The sequence below is a fragment of the Callithrix jacchus genome, chromosome 20, assembly GCF_049354715.1.
Source record: "Callithrix jacchus isolate 240 chromosome 20, calJac240_pri, whole genome shotgun sequence".
NCBI lineage: Eukaryota > Metazoa > Chordata > Mammalia > Primates > Cebidae > Callithrix > Callithrix jacchus.
The window spans coordinates 24,566,572-24,582,132 of record NC_133521.1 but is presented as its reverse complement, the minus strand read 5'-3'; the positions used below and the strand labels follow the sequence as shown (position 1 = coordinate 24,582,132).

General features: G+C 40.3%; 1 protein-coding gene across 2 annotated transcripts in view; it reads right to left on the bottom strand.

The window, feature by feature from the left end:
* CBFB (core-binding factor subunit beta) overlaps positions 1–15,561 on the bottom strand; it is a 71,133-nt gene that overhangs the window by 21,093 nt on the left and 34,479 nt on the right. For both annotated transcript variants that reach the window (XM_002761058.5, XM_002761059.7), the window contains exon 4: positions 10,939–11,055. In XM_002761058.5, the coding sequence (XP_002761104.1) occupies positions 10,939–11,055 (117 nt within the window). The remainder of the gene's footprint in view (positions 1–10,938; positions 11,056–15,561) is intronic.

Genomic DNA, 15,561 nt, shown 5'->3' with positions numbered 1-15,561 from the left:
GGCCTCCTAAAGTGCTGGGATTATAGGCGTGAGCCACTGCGCCCAGCACAAATTCCCATCCTTATGATGCACTTACTAGCTTTATAAACCAGGGCAATGTTATTTCATTTCTCTAACTCAGTGAATTCACGTGTAAGATAGGCAGAGTAATACTTTGTAACAAGACTGTTGTAAAGATTAAATAATACATAAAAAGTGCTTAAGCATACTGACCGCCTTCAATAAATGCTATTATTCAACAAGCATTTATGGATACATAAAATTCAAACATTTGACTGAACATTATAGCACGAACCTACTATATAAGCCAGAGATATCTGCAAAACAGTGCTGTTTCCAATTTCCCAGGGCTTTCTATACACTTAAGTATCAACTGGGACACATCTGCTGCTGACAGGATACCCACTCTGTCCTGTGCATTCATTTACTTTTTCATTTATTCCACAAATATTGAGCCTTTGTTACATCCAAGTCACTGTGCTTGGTGCCAAGGATACAACATTAGAGAGTAAATGGTGCTTTTTCTCAGAGATTCTGCTCTAGTTGGGGAGATGGGCAACAGATATAAAATTAATAAATGAATATAAAATTATCATTGTGATTAACTATAGGAGAGGAAAAGTAGAGAGGATGAAATGAAAGCATGTAACACAAGATGTGATCTAATTCCCTCAGAAGTTATTAGTCACAAATATTATTCTAGCAGTAGTCACAGTTCAATTCAGTGGCTCACTCCTGTAATCCCAGACCTTTGGGAGGCTGAAGCGGGGGGATCACCTGAGGTCAGGAGTTCAAGACCAGCCTGGCCAACATGGTGAAACTCCATCTCTACTAAAGAAAAAAAAATACAAAAAATTAGCTGGGCGTGGTGGCAAGCCCCTGTAATCCCAGCTACTTGGAGGCTGAGGCTGGAGATTTCGCTTGAACCCAAGAGGCGGAAGTTGCAGTGAGCCGAGGTCACACCATTGCATCCAGCCTGGGCAACAAGAGCGAAACTCTGTCTCAAAAATACAAAAATAGGCCGGGCATGGTGGCTCAAGCCTGTAATCCCAGTACTTTGGGAGTCCGAGGCAGGTGGATCACGAGGTCAAGAGATTGAGGCCATCCTGGTCAACATGGTGAAACCCCCTCTCTACTAAAAATACAAAAAAATTAGCTGGGCATGGTAGCACGTACCTGTAATCCCAGCTACTCAGGAGGCTGAGGCAGGAGAATTGCCTGAACCCAGGAGGCGGAGGTTGCGGTGAGCCAAGATCGCGACATTGCACTCCAGCCTGGGTAACAAAGAGTGAAACTCTGTCTCAAAAAAAAAAAAATAATAATTTTTTTCTTTTTTATAGAGACAAGGTTTGACCATGTTGACCAGGCTGGTCTCAAACTCCTGACCTCAGGTGATCTGCCCGCCTCGGTCTCCCAAAGTGCTGGGATTACAGGTGTGAGCCACCACACCCGACCAAAAATTTTAAAGAAGTATTCTTATTAATATTTGCAGCAAAATAAGCCAAGAGATATTTGATAGCCCTCACTTTTTTTTTTTTTTTTTGAGATGGAGTCTTGCTCTGTTGCCAGGCCGGAGTACAGTGGTGCCATCTCAGCTCACTGCAATGCACTCCGCCTCCCAGTTTCAAGTGATTCTTCCGTCTCAGCCTCCCAAGTAGCTGGGACTACAGGCGTGCGCCACCACATGGAGCTAATTTATTTGTATTTTTAGTAGGGACGGGGTTTCACCATGTTGGCCAGGATGGCCTCAATCTCTTGACCTTGTGATCTGCCCACCTTGGCCTCCCAAAGTGCTGGGATTACAGGCATGAGCCACCATGCCCAGCATGGTAGCCCTCACTTTCTTGTTCCATTTTATGTTTTGATCTTTTCTCTTCTCTTTTTCAGAGAAGGAGTCTCACTCTCAGGCCCAGGCTGGAGTACATGAAGTGATCATGGCTCGCTGCAGCCTCAACCTCCCAGGCTCAAGTGATCCTGTCTCAGCCTCCCATGTAGCAGGGACTACAGTTGTGTGCCACCACTCCTGGCTGATTAATTTTTTTACAGAGAGATGAGTCCCACTGTGTTGCCCAGGCTGCTCTCAAACTCCTGTGTTTAAGTGATCCTCTTGCCTCAGCCTCCCAAAGTGCTGGGATTACAGGCATAAGACACTATGTCCAGCCTGTCTTAGTATCTTCCAATTACATGAGATGTACGTGCAGTGAACAGAGTTCACACTTTAACAAATGGTAAAATGGAATTATGATCAGTAATTACCAGTATTATCCTGATCCTCTCCTGCTGCAATCTAACACTTCCCTTTCAAGGACAGCATAAAGGGCACCTGATAATAAAAACCACGTGTTCACCCACAAAGTAGGCTCAAATGGCTAGGAACAACTAACTCCTTCAGGTTTGAGTGGGGTAAGGTTTTCAGTTCTCTAGTCCCTACCAGCCACTTGTCTGTTACTCAAAAGTCTGTATCACAACTTGCACAATGTAGCCAGGTGGGGTCATCATAAAACATGGTTGAGTATACATGAAATTCATGTGGGAAATTAAGGCTTAGCAGTCCTGTCATAGAGCATACAAGGAATATTCTGACCACTCTGGCTATAGTAATTCTCTCTTCATTATATTTAAATTGTGTCTTTATTTATTGTCTAAATCTACAACTATATTTATTTTACAGTTTGGTAACACTTACCTTTCTGAAGCAAAGAGTTTAAAAACTAGAAAAAGTTCATGCTTAATTATAAAATGAAGAATCAAATTTTTTTCCAAGAAAGTTGATGATGAACGTGTAATTTGCGCAAAATATCGACATTTACTATTCGCTGTGGGGACCAGAATGGTATCACTGATCACATGAAAACAAAAAGAAATAAATCTGCTGAAGAAACATTAGTATTTATATCAAAGACAATTCAGTATATGCAGCTGCAAATGATACATTTAATATATCAATCTGTAGCCCATAACTTTTCACTTAAATGACACTTCCAAATTAATTTCACCATTTTTGTGCATATGTAAAAAGGAAAACTGTTTATATGTTGCTTCATGAACAGAAAAACCTTGCAAACAAAAAGACACTAATTTTAGAGCACTGTCATCAGTTGATAAAATAGAAAACATATTTGATCATTGATGAAATAGAAAATTAATCAATTCCAATAATGGTGCAATTTTTCTAATCCAATCATGAAATCAAATAAAACTTTGCAAGGTGAAATACTGAAGGTGAAATATCGTTCTGTGATTGCCAAAACAGTCATTTAAAAAGCACAACAATGAAGATAAAATTATTGGCTTATATTGATAATACAAATGTTTTATACATATTGTATAAAAATAACATTCTCATTGAATTAAAAACTACAAAATAGAAATTTACTAGGAACTACTAGTGGTACACATGTAATTTATGACTACATCCAAAAAAATGAAACATTCTATTATTCAGAAGTTATAGTTTATGTAACTTACAAATATCTTTATCTACTGTTAAAGTAACTGAACTGTGGAATTGTGACAAAGCTGATGATGAATTAAAAAAAAAAATCTCATGACAGTACACATTAGATTTTCAGAAAACTTGAGTCTTTGAAGAATCATGCTAAAACCAGCCTAGTTCCTACAGTAACATTGACCTTCTTTGGGTTAGTGAGTCTTTGTAATAACATTTTATTTACAGTTAGTTGGAAATCTCTGATTAATCAATAGTGAAGTGACAAAATTTTTATGTTTTTCAAGTTTTTAGAGAATTATATTAAAAAACCAAGTGTGGCAGATCACCTGAGGTCAGGAGTTCAAGACCAGTCTGTCCAATGTGGTGAAACCCTCTCTCTACTAAAAATATAAAAATTAGCCAGGCATGGTAGAGGGCACCTGTAATCCCAGCTACTCAGGAAGCTAAAGCAGAATAGCTGGAACCCGGGAGGCAGAAGTTGCAAGGTTGCAGTGAGCTGAGATAGTGTCCCTGCACTCCAGCCTAGGGTACAGAAAAAGACTCCATCTCAAAAACAAGCAAACAACGAAGTGTGTAAAGAACCTCTGCCTTCTGGGTTCAAGTAATTCTCCTCCCTCAGCCTCCTGAGTAGCTGGAATTACAAGCGCCATCTACCAGGCCCAGCTAATTTTTGTAGTTTTAATAGAGACGGGGTTTCAACATGTTGGCCAGACTGGTCTCGAACTTCTTACCTCAGGTGATTCACCTGCCTTGGCCTCCCAAAGTGCTGAGATTACAGATGTGAGTCACCATGCTCAGCCTCGTGTTTTTTTTTGAGATGGAGTCTCACTCTGTCCCCCAGACTGGAGTGCAGTGGCATGATCTTGGCTTATTGCAACTTCCTTCTCCTGGGCTCAAGCAATTCTCCTGCCTCAGCCTCCTGAGTAGCTGGGACCACAGGCAAGTGCCACTATGGCTAATTTTTGAATTTTCAGTAGAGACAGGGTTTCACCATGTTGGCCAGGCTGGTCTCAAACTCTTGAACTCAAGTGATTTGCCCTCCTTGGCCTCTAAAGAGTGCACGGATTATAGGCATGAGCCACTGCTCCTGGTCACACGTTTTTTGTTTCTTTTTGGGAAAAGAATCTTAAATGAAATTCCTATTTTTAACTGGAAATGATTTGATAATTAGAGAACTCTAATTCTGAAGTAACTAAACTCGGCAAAATATTCCGAAGAATCATAGAGACAGCTTCCTTTGACAGGTTTTGTCTTAAAATAACTCGTCAAAGAAAGGTAATCTGGACAAAAAGCAGAGACAATACCTGTGAAAATATTTTGGCTGAAATATTTATAAAATTTAAATTTTCAAAAATGGAATTGACTATTTTCCATTTAGCTTACTTTACCAGATGCCTCAGCATTTGTTAGAGTATTTTGCCAATTTTTTACATAGTTTACAGAGACTCAATTGAAGATGTCAACAGTTCCAAATTTACTAATTATAACATGCAACTCTGAAATGTACTGCAAGCACTTTTATGAAGAAATGAAAAAAGGCTAGATGTAGTGGTTCATGCCTATAATCCCAGTGCTTTGGGAAGCTGAGTTAGGAGGATCATTTGAAGCCAGCAGTTCAAAAACAGCCTGGCCAACATGGTGAGACCTTGTCTTTAAAAATATTTTTTTAATTAGCCAACATGGCAGGAGCTTGAGGCTGTAGTAAGCTATGATTGAATGACCCTGAGCAACAGAGCAAGACTCTGTCTCTTAAAAAAAAGAAAGAAAGAAAGAAAATAAAGACCATAATGGAAAATATACATATTCCTCAAAAAATATTAGATACAGTTATGAATAAGAGACTAATAAAGTATCAAGACTAAGCATTCTGCTCATTAATCTTAATGTTCAGATGATTAACATAAAGACGTAACTTTTATTTTGCTTTAATGTATACGTTATTTTATTTTTTAAAAAACATTTTTGAAATGTTTTTTGAATGAAACAATTTTTCTAGGGCTAGCAATATAATAAAACCAATTTGTGGGTCAATAAATGTGTGGATCAAAATGTTACATAATTTTAGTTATTTTAAACATCATCCTCTACTTTTAGGAATAATACAGTGACAATAAGTAATATGATCACTCTAATCCTATATCAAATTATATTACATTATAAATGATATAACACTAACCATAAACTTAGATAACTTTTTAACTGTGTTTAGGTTAAAAGTTAACCAAAGAGTTCTGCCTGTGTGATCAGCAGAGAGAAACAAAACTGTGTTGGAATACAGAAGTGAGGCTGCTGCCAGGCTCACTCACTAGAGATGGGGCCTATTCTAGCCCAAGGAGAGAGGGCTGAAATCCATGCTTTGTGATTTTATACACTATTATATGAGACAGACATCTGGAGAAGAATGGAAACCCCAAGTATAAAATGCTAAAGTACAAGCAGTAACAAATAAGAGTCTTCATTTAGAAATAGTACTGCATTCCAGATACTGTGCTAGGCATAGCCCTTTACATACGCTATCTCATTCAATTGTCTACAAATTTGTGAGCAGCATTATCCCATCTTATGAAAGAGAAATCTGAGGCCTGGAGAGACGTAATAGCTTGCCAGCATCACACAGCTGGTATCTTAGTCATCTCAGGATGCCATAATAAAATACCAAAAATGGGCCATGGCTCACGCCTGTAATCCCAGCACTTTGGGAGGCCCAGGTGGGCGGATCACGAGGTTAAGAGATAGAGACCATCCTGGTCAACATGGTGAAACCCTGTCTCTACTAATAAATACAAAAATTAGCTGGGTGTGGTGAAACACACCTGTAGTCCCAGCTACTCGGGAGGCTGAGGCAGGAGAATTGCTTGAACCTAGGAGGCGGAGATTGCAGTGAACAGAGATTGCGCCATTGCACTCAGGCCTGGCGCCTGGCGAAGAACAAGACTCTGTCTCAAAAACAAACAAACAAAAAAACAAAAATGGAATTGGCCTAAACAACAGAAATTCATTTTCTCACATTTCTGGAGACCAGCAGTCCCAGATCAAGGTGCCAGACAATATGGTTACTGGTGAGGGACCTCTTTCTGGCTTGCAGATGTCCATCTCACTGTCCTCATACAGCAGAGAGACAGAGTGCTCTCTCCTACCTCTTCTCATAAGGATACTAACCTTATTAGATCAGGGCCCCACTCTTATATGCCTTTAACCTTAATTACCTCCATAAATGCCCTATCTTCAAGTATAGTCACAACAGGGGCTGGGGCTTCAACTTATCAATTTGGGGATGGGGTACACAAACATTCAGTCCATAACAGCTGGTAAGTGGTAGGGCCAGGATTCACATTATATGACTATGAACTCCTGCCCCTAACATCTATATTTCATTGCCTCTTTACTTATACAATCTTGCACATGATCTGGGGATAAGGAGGGCTACAGCTTGTAAGTACTGATTGCTGACAGAGCAGCTGGAGTCACCTACTTTGAATTTTTTATTCAAAAACTGTAAATTGTCATAATAGATGGCACTTAATTTGTAGTGATACAGACCAATTTGAGGACTACAAGAATAAGGCTTGGAAAACTCTAAGTACGAAAAATATTAAAATTTTTAACTTATTCATCTTAATAAAATATTTTAGTTTTTGTTGTTTGTTTTTGATACAGGATCTTGGCTCTGTCACCCAGGCCAGAGTGCAGTGGTGCGATCTCAGCTCATTGCAACCTCTGCCTCCTGGCTTCAAGTGATCCTGAGTAGCTGGGACTGCAGGTGCACACCACCACAGCTGGCTTTTTTTTTTTTTTTTTTTTTTTTTGGTAAAGACAGGGTTTTGCCACGTTGCCCAGGTTGGTCTCAAACTCCTGGGACCAAGCAATCCTCCCACCTCTGCCTTCTCAAATGTTGGAATTGCAGGCATGAGCCACTGCACCCTGTCAAAATACTTTAGTTTTAAAAGTCAATCCAATCTAAATTTTCCTTACATAAATTAAGTATGCCTTACCACTTCTTACAGAAAATAGTCTTCTAGATTGCTGGTTATTATTTTTCTGAAAGAAATGGGAACTCATTAGCATTGTGGAAATTAGAGTAAAGTATGGATTCTTTCTTTGTTTTTATTTTTAGAGATGAAGGTCTCATTATGTTGCCCAGGCTGGCCTGGAACTCCTGGGATCAAGGGATCTTCCCGCCTCACCCTCCCAAGTAGCTAGGACTATAGGCATGTGCCATCGGGATGGTCTGGGCCAGGCCAAGGATTCTTTAAGAATTTTAACTTTATTAGATAACACTGAAAGGTTAAAAAAAATTTTTTTAACTTTGATTCTTAAACTTTTCAATAGAAAGCCTTAATTTTTAAATCCCTTTTAAAGAAAATTCTTACATTTCCCTATATAAAGAACTGTATGATATGGGAAGACACAAAGAAAAAACAAAGACTGAGCTCCTTTATATATTCCTGTTATTATTTTAACTTTAAGAATCAGGTGCTTTTACATTTTCTTTGTTTTTATTTTCATTTTTTTGAGACAGAGTCTTGCTCTGTCATTCAGGCTGGAGTGCAGTGGCACAATCTCAGCTCACTACAACCTCTGCCTCTCAGGTTCAAGCGATTCTCCTGCCTCTGTCTCCCAAGTAGCTGGGACTACAGGTGTGCACCACCACTCCTAGCTAATTCTGTATTTTTAGTAAAGATGGGAGTTTCACCATATTGGCTAGGCTGGTCTTCTGCCCACTTCAGCCTCCCAAAGTGCTAGGATTATAGGCGTGAGTCATTGTGCCCAGCCTCATTCTGTATTTTTTAAAGAGACATGGTCAACCTCTGTTACCCAGGCTTGAATGCAGTGGTGCAATCATAGCTCACTATAGCCTCAAACTCCTGGGCTCAAGTGATCCTCCTACCTCAGTCTCCCAAAGTGCTGGGATTACAGGTGTGAGCCACAGTGCCTGACCTGCTTTCTTTCAGTGTTTTTAACATGTCATCCCACAACCTTCTGGCCTCCATGATTTCAAGAGACGATAGCCATTAATCTTACTGCAGTTCCTTTGGGTGTAGTAACTCCTCTTTCTTGCTGCTTTCAAGCTTCTTTGTCTTTTAACAGTTTATAATGTGTCTAGGTGTGGATTTCTTTGTGTTTATCTTAGTGTCCATTGAGTTTCTTGGATAATGTAGATTAACGTTTTTGATCAATGTGAGAGTTTTGGCTCTTCTTTTTTTTTTGAGATGGAGTCTCACTCTGTCGCCCAGGCTTGAGTCCAGTGGTGTGATCTCGGCTCACTGCAACCTCTGCCTCCTGGGTTCAAGCAATTCTCCTGCTCAGCCTCCCAAGTAGTTGGGACTACAGGCACCCGCCACCATGCCTGGCAAATTTTTGTATTTTTAGTAGAGACGTGTTTTACCATATTGGCCAGGCTGCTCTTGAACTCCTGACCTTGTGATCCACCCACCTCGGCCTCCCAAAGTGCTGGGATTATAGGTGTGAGCCACCGTGCCTGGCCTGGCTCTTATTTCTTAAAATATCTTCTGCTTCTTTTTTTCCTATTCCGAAACTTCCACCATGTGTGCTGGTGTCCCACAGGTCCCCAAGACTGTTCATTTTCTTGTTCATATGTCAGCTCTTATCTGCTACTTAGTCTGTCAACTTGTCAACTTTTTAAAGAAATAATAGCCAAAAATTCTATGGAGTCTGTTTTCCTCAGCAGTGTATAGCCTCTAATGTCACTGCTCAGTTCTCTTTTTCTTTTTAGAGAAAGAATCTCACTTTGTTGTCCAGGCTGCAGTGTACTGGCATGATTGTAGTTCACTGTAGTCTTGAACTCTTAGACTCAAGTGATTCTCCCACATCAGCCTCCCAAATAGCTAGGATTATAGGCACATACCATCACACCTGGTTAATTTTTAATTTTTTTTGCAGTGATGAGGGCTCACCATGTTGCCCAGGCTGGTCTTTAACTCTTGGGCTCATGTGATCCTCTCACCTTGGCTTCCCAAATGCTGGGATTATAGGCATGAGCCACTGCACACAGCTGTCTTTTTAATCTTGCTTTCTGGGAGGTTGTCTCTGGATCAGCATAGTTCAGCTGTCAGCCAATGACTGGTCAGGGGTTTTGCCTAAACACCTTGAGCCAGCAGACTTCCATCTTTTGCCACTGAACTTATGTGTGGCTTGAGGAAATGCTTTCAAAGTTCAGGGAGTTTACCAGTCTACCTTATGTTCACCCAGGGAAAAGTAGCCTGTAAGGGCCTTCTGTGTTCTCCTCAGAGCAGGTATAGCCTTGTGTATGCACACAGCTTTCTGGATGAAATGAGTGTAATCTTAGTAAGGTCTACTTTACCTATCTCTTTCCCTTAATCTCCTTGATAAATTTCTGGCTGGTATGCTACTTTGTTGTATTCTGCAACATTAGCTTTGCCAGATTGTTTGCCAATGAGACCACTATCAATATAAACAATATGCCTGGGCATGGATTTTTTTCTGGGGGGAAGACTTGTTGAGTTCCTCACTCAACAAGCTTTTAATAAAGTCAGCTCTCTCCTGACAGGACAATAAATCTACCAATGCTCATGGCTTACCCTGACTGCCCAGGGAAGAATCTGAGGGACCACAGAGCTGGGGAAATAGAGCAGCTCCTGACTAAAATGCTACAGACTGTCACTGATCTTAACTGAGATTCAATAGCTTCCATGAGGACTTAAATGGGTGCAGTCTGTTGTTGGTGGGGTTGAGACAGAGTCTCGTTCAGCCACCCAGGCTGGAGAGCAGTGGGAGCAGTGGGGCAATCCAGGCTCAGCGCAATCCCTGCCTCCCGGGTTCAAGCAATTCTCATGCCTCAGCCTCCCGAGAAGCTGGGATTACAGGTGTGCACCACCACGCCTGGCTAATTTTTATATTTTTAGTAGAGATGGGGTTTCACCATGTTAGCCAGGCTGGTCTCAAAATCCTGACTTCAAGTCTCAGGTGATCCATCTCCCTCGGCCTCCCAAAGTGCTGGGATTACAAGTGCTAGCCACCACGTCCAGCTTCTTTCTTCCTTTTATTTTTTAAATAAAAGAAAAAACAATTTTTTGTCAAGTTTTATCATTGCTTTCTGGGGAGAGGACTTGTTGGGCTCCTCACTCAAGCATTCCAAAAGTGCAGCTCCTACATTTTATTTTGAACTGTATTTTTTCCCCCTATTCATAATGTTCCAAATATGAAGAATAAATATTTTAAAGAACTACTTATTGGACTTTGAAGCCCCCACTGAGCAGATCAAATAATCCAATGAAATTTAGAAGTGCTGAAGAAAAAAATTCCCCAAAATCAGGATCAGAATTTGAGTCTCAACAAAATCAAGATCAGAATTCGAGTCTCAATATTTTCAGGATTTCTCAATACTGCTTGAACATAATACTTTCTATACTTACTCTTAAAGACTGGGTAAAATAGGCACCCAGACAAAGGCAAAATTAAGGACTAAATAAAGGGACCATGTTCAATATAGCCTGAAGTCACCCTACCTGGGCTCGCTCCTCATCAAACTCCAGACAGCCCATACCATCCAGTCTCTGGAGATCAATCCAGCCTTTCCAGATAACACAGACTCCATTCAGAATCATGGGAGCCTTCAAATATACCTAAGACAGAGAAAGGAATGATTATCATTGAAAACCATCATCCACATGAAAAAAAAAGATTAAACTTATTTATATAAACTCTGTAAAAAATGAATAAAATGATAAAATTAAAAATCACAGTAAAGTATATGCATAACCATATCTCGTGACCATAGTCTTTAATGACTGACTGATTGATTAAGATGGTGTCTGTGTTGCCCAGACTGGGGTGCAGTGGCATGATCTCAGCTCACTGCAACCTCTGCCTTCCAGGTTCAATTCTCCTGCCTCAGACTCCTGAGTGGCTGGGATTACAGGTGCTCACCACCACGCCTTGCTAATTTTTGTTGTTGTTGTTTATATTTTTAGTAGAGACGAGGTTTCACCATGTTGCCCAGATAGTCTTGAACTCTTTAACTCAGGCAATCAGCCCACCTTGGCCTCCAAAAGTGCTAGGATTATAGATGTGAGCTACCACATCCAGCCAGACACTTTGATTTTTGAATGGTGGGTAGAAAGATGAAAAACAACGGGAAGTCACCACCCTCTGAAGACAGCATGCAGCACTGCTTCCCTCAACATGGGTTCCTGGAGCCATGCAGGGTCAGGCTCTTGGCCCTTCCCTTCAGTTTTACAGGCTATCTCATCATTTCCTAATAATTAATCTTTTTTTCTTTTTCTGTCTTGTTAGCCAGAGTTGACTTCTACTGCTTTTAACCAAAAAACCTTAACTGATGTAATATTTACTATTATATTACATTGAGTAGTATGTAGTTATCTTTAGGTGTCCATAAATAATCCAGGGCAAAACACTGCTATCCTTTAAATGGGATTTATGGAATTTAATTCAACCTATTTCACATATATTTTTGTTTTATTTATTTTTTACTTTTCCCAATCTGCAACAGTAAGCTTAATCAGTCTTTTAAATATAGTAGAAAAGTTTTAAGGTCGCAGGGCTTGACTATATGTAGTACAAATCATTTGTCTAGAAACTAGTAAGTTAATCTAAAATCCAATTATTTCAACTCCCTGTTGAAATTCTTAAATACTATAACAAAATCAAGTCAGACAATAAGGCCAGGCACTAGTGGCTCATGCCTGTTATCCCAGTACTTTGGAAGCCAAACTGTGAGGATCACTTGAGGCCAGGAGTTAAAGACCTGCTTGGGTGACATAGAGAAACCTCACCTCTAAAAAGTAAAAAATTAATAAACTTAACCAAGCATCTTGAATTCTTAATAAATGAAATATGTTTATTCCTTACACATAATAACTTTAGATGAGAAAATTAGCTAGCCTTCCTATTATATCACATCCAACAAGTACATCTGCTTATACAGACAAATAATAAAAAAGAATATCCTGGGATATTGTAACATTTCACGGCACTGACAAATTAAATATGTTCACTATACTTTATGCACTGAGGTTTTAAAAAGTATCAATAAATTTTACAAAGATCTTCAAGACTGCTGAAACCAAAAATCTCTCTCATCTGGTGAACCTTCAGCTTTATCAGAAAACTCCTATACCCAGCTGGGCACAGTGGCTCACACCTACAATCCCAGCACTTTGGGAGGCCAAGGTTGGTGAATCACCTCAGGTTGGGAGTTCTAGACTAGCCTGACCAACATGGAGAAACTCTGTCTCTACTAAAAATTCAAAATTAGCCTGGCATGGTGGCACATGTGTATAATCTCAGCTACTCAGAAGGCTGAGGCAGAAGAATCGCTTGAACCTAGGAGGCGGAGGCTGTGATGAGCAAGATTGTGCCACTGTACTCCAGCCTGGGCAACAAGAGTAAAACTCCATCTCAAAAAAAAAAAGAAAGAAAAAACTCATATCCTGGTTGGGTGCAGTGGCTCACGCCTGTAATCTCAGCACTTTGGGAGGCCAAGGCAGGCATATCACCTGAACTCAGTCAGGAGTTCGAGACCAGCCTGGCCAACACAGTGAAACCTTGTCTCTACTAAAAACACAAAAATTAGCTGGGCATGCTGGCAGGCACCTGTAATCCAAGCTACTCGGGAGGCTGAGGTAGGAGAATTGCTTAAACCCAGGAGGCGGAGGTTTCAGTGAGCCAGGATTGCACCAGTGCACTCCAGCCTGTGTAACGGAGCTAGACTCTGTCGCAAAAACAAACCAACCCACAATTTTAGGTTTTTTCTACCTCATTTAAACATGAGTTTCTGAATAAACCTGCTTAAGTTAATATTTACTGGCTTGAACAAGATTTTTTTAAAATGCAGAGGAAGCGGGAATTCTTCAGTGAGTTTTCAAAACTGCAGATTATCAAATACATCTTTGTTAACAAGGCTTTTTATTTACCTGCATCAAATATATTTCCTTTGGGAAATCCAGTGCTTTGTGGGCTAAAATCTGGCATTATTTATTGCCTATATAATTATATAAAAATTAGTAAAACAGTTTCTCATTTTGAGGGGAAAACTGGAAACAATTTTTTTTTAAACTCATTTCAGTAGTCTCTTCAGAGTCTTGGATTCCTTTTGTTTTTAGAGATGTTTAACAACAATAACTGACTGCCAGTAAATTATAAACATGCTACAAAAATTACCCAGATACCTTTAAAATAGTACTTACAGAATTTATGCCTTCTGACTGGGCTCATATCTGTAATCCAAGCCCTCTGGGAGGCCAAGGCAGGAGGTTAGGAGTTTAAGACCAGTCTGGCCAACATGGTGAAACTCTGTCTCTACTAAAAATACAAAACTTAGCTGGGTGTTGGGGTGCATGCCTATAATCTCAGCTACTCGGGAGGCTGAGGCAGGAAAATCGCTTGAACCTGGGAGGCAGATGTTGCAGTGAGCTGAGGTTGTACCACTGCACTCTAACCTAGGAGACAGAGTGAGAACTCTAGCCTAGGAGATAAGAGCGAGACTCTATCTAAAAAAAAAAATATATACCTTCCTAGTACATATTTGTGTCATTCCCCTTCACTACTGAACCCAATCATTTCTGCTAAGGGCTGCAATAGACCACACTGAACCAGTTTCTACTTACACTGGAAAATAACCGAAATACAAAAGGTTCCATTTCTCCTCCTATTAGGACTAAGGGAAATGGTCTACAGTTACAGCTGAAACCGTTTAACCACACGTTTCCTTCTGTTCTGGTAAGTGCTCATTCCCTTCTACACTGTGCATTTAAAACGTGGACCAATGGCACCAAATCAAACAAGTGACTATGACGACCTCTGCTAAACCCCTCACAAAACCTAAAAATAACTTATTTGATCTCAGTGAAATCTAATTTACCATTATCTCTCATGAAGATTCCCACCCATTCCTTCTGACAGGAAGACGAAGTAGCATGCAGTGGGGATTGTCATTTCACGTATCAGCACACCTCATTTTAAATTCTAATCATTAAGAGATCTTTTCTAACAGCAGAGAAAAGTCAACTTCACACCACTTTAATTAGATTTTATAATATTCATCAATGATTTATATTCTTTAGAAATGAAGATTCCACAATCCTTTAGCTGCTTCTTTTTTTTTTTTTTTTTTTTTTTGAGATAGAGTTGCTCTGTCACCCAGGCTGGAGTGCAATGCCGCAATCTTGGCTCACTGCAACCTCTGCTTCCCAGCTTCAAGCGATTCTCCTGCCTCAGCCTCCCGAGTAGCTGGGATTACAGGTGCATGCCACCATGCCCTGCTAATTTTTGTATTTTTAGTAGAGACAGGGTTTTGACATGTTGGCCAGACTGGTCTCAAACTCCTGACCTCAGGTGATCCGCCTGCCTTGGCTTCCCAAAGTGCTGGGGTTCCAGGGGTCAATCACTGCGCCTGGCCAACTTATTCATATTAATGTCCATAGTCAAAAATAGTTTTCTTATAAAATTACTAAATTTTTTTAAAAGCCCATTTATTATTTCTTTTTTTTTTCTTTACATGAGCAAGGATTTCAGAAATCAGTATATTTCTTTATAAATATTCTTTCATGACAAAGAGAACCAGTCATCTGTTTTGGGAAATTTATAAATAGTTTCAGAAAATGACTAATATTCTTTGTTTTTTGAGATGGAATTTCAGGCCGGGCGCGGTGGCTCACGCCTATAATCCCAGCACTTTGGGAGGCCGAGGCGGGTGGATCACGAGGTCAAGAGATCCAGACCATCCTGATCAACAAGGTGAAACCCTGTCTCTACTAAAAATACAAAAATTAACTGGGCATGGTGGCGCACGCCTGTAGTCCCACTACTTGGGAGGCTGAGGCAGGAGAATTGCTTGAACCCAGGAGGCGGAGGTTGCAGTGAGCCGAGATTGCGCCATTGCACTCCAGCCTGGGTAACAAGAGCGAAACTCCGTCTCAAAAAAAAAAAAAAAAAAAAAAAAAGAGATGGAGTTTCACTCATCGCCCACGCTGATGCGATCTCGGCTAATTACAACCTCTGCCTCCTGGGTTCAAGGAATTCTCCTGCCTCAGCCTCCAAAGTAGCTGGGAGTACAGGCGCCCACCACCATGCCCCACTAATTTTTGTGTTTTTAGTATAGACAGGGTTTC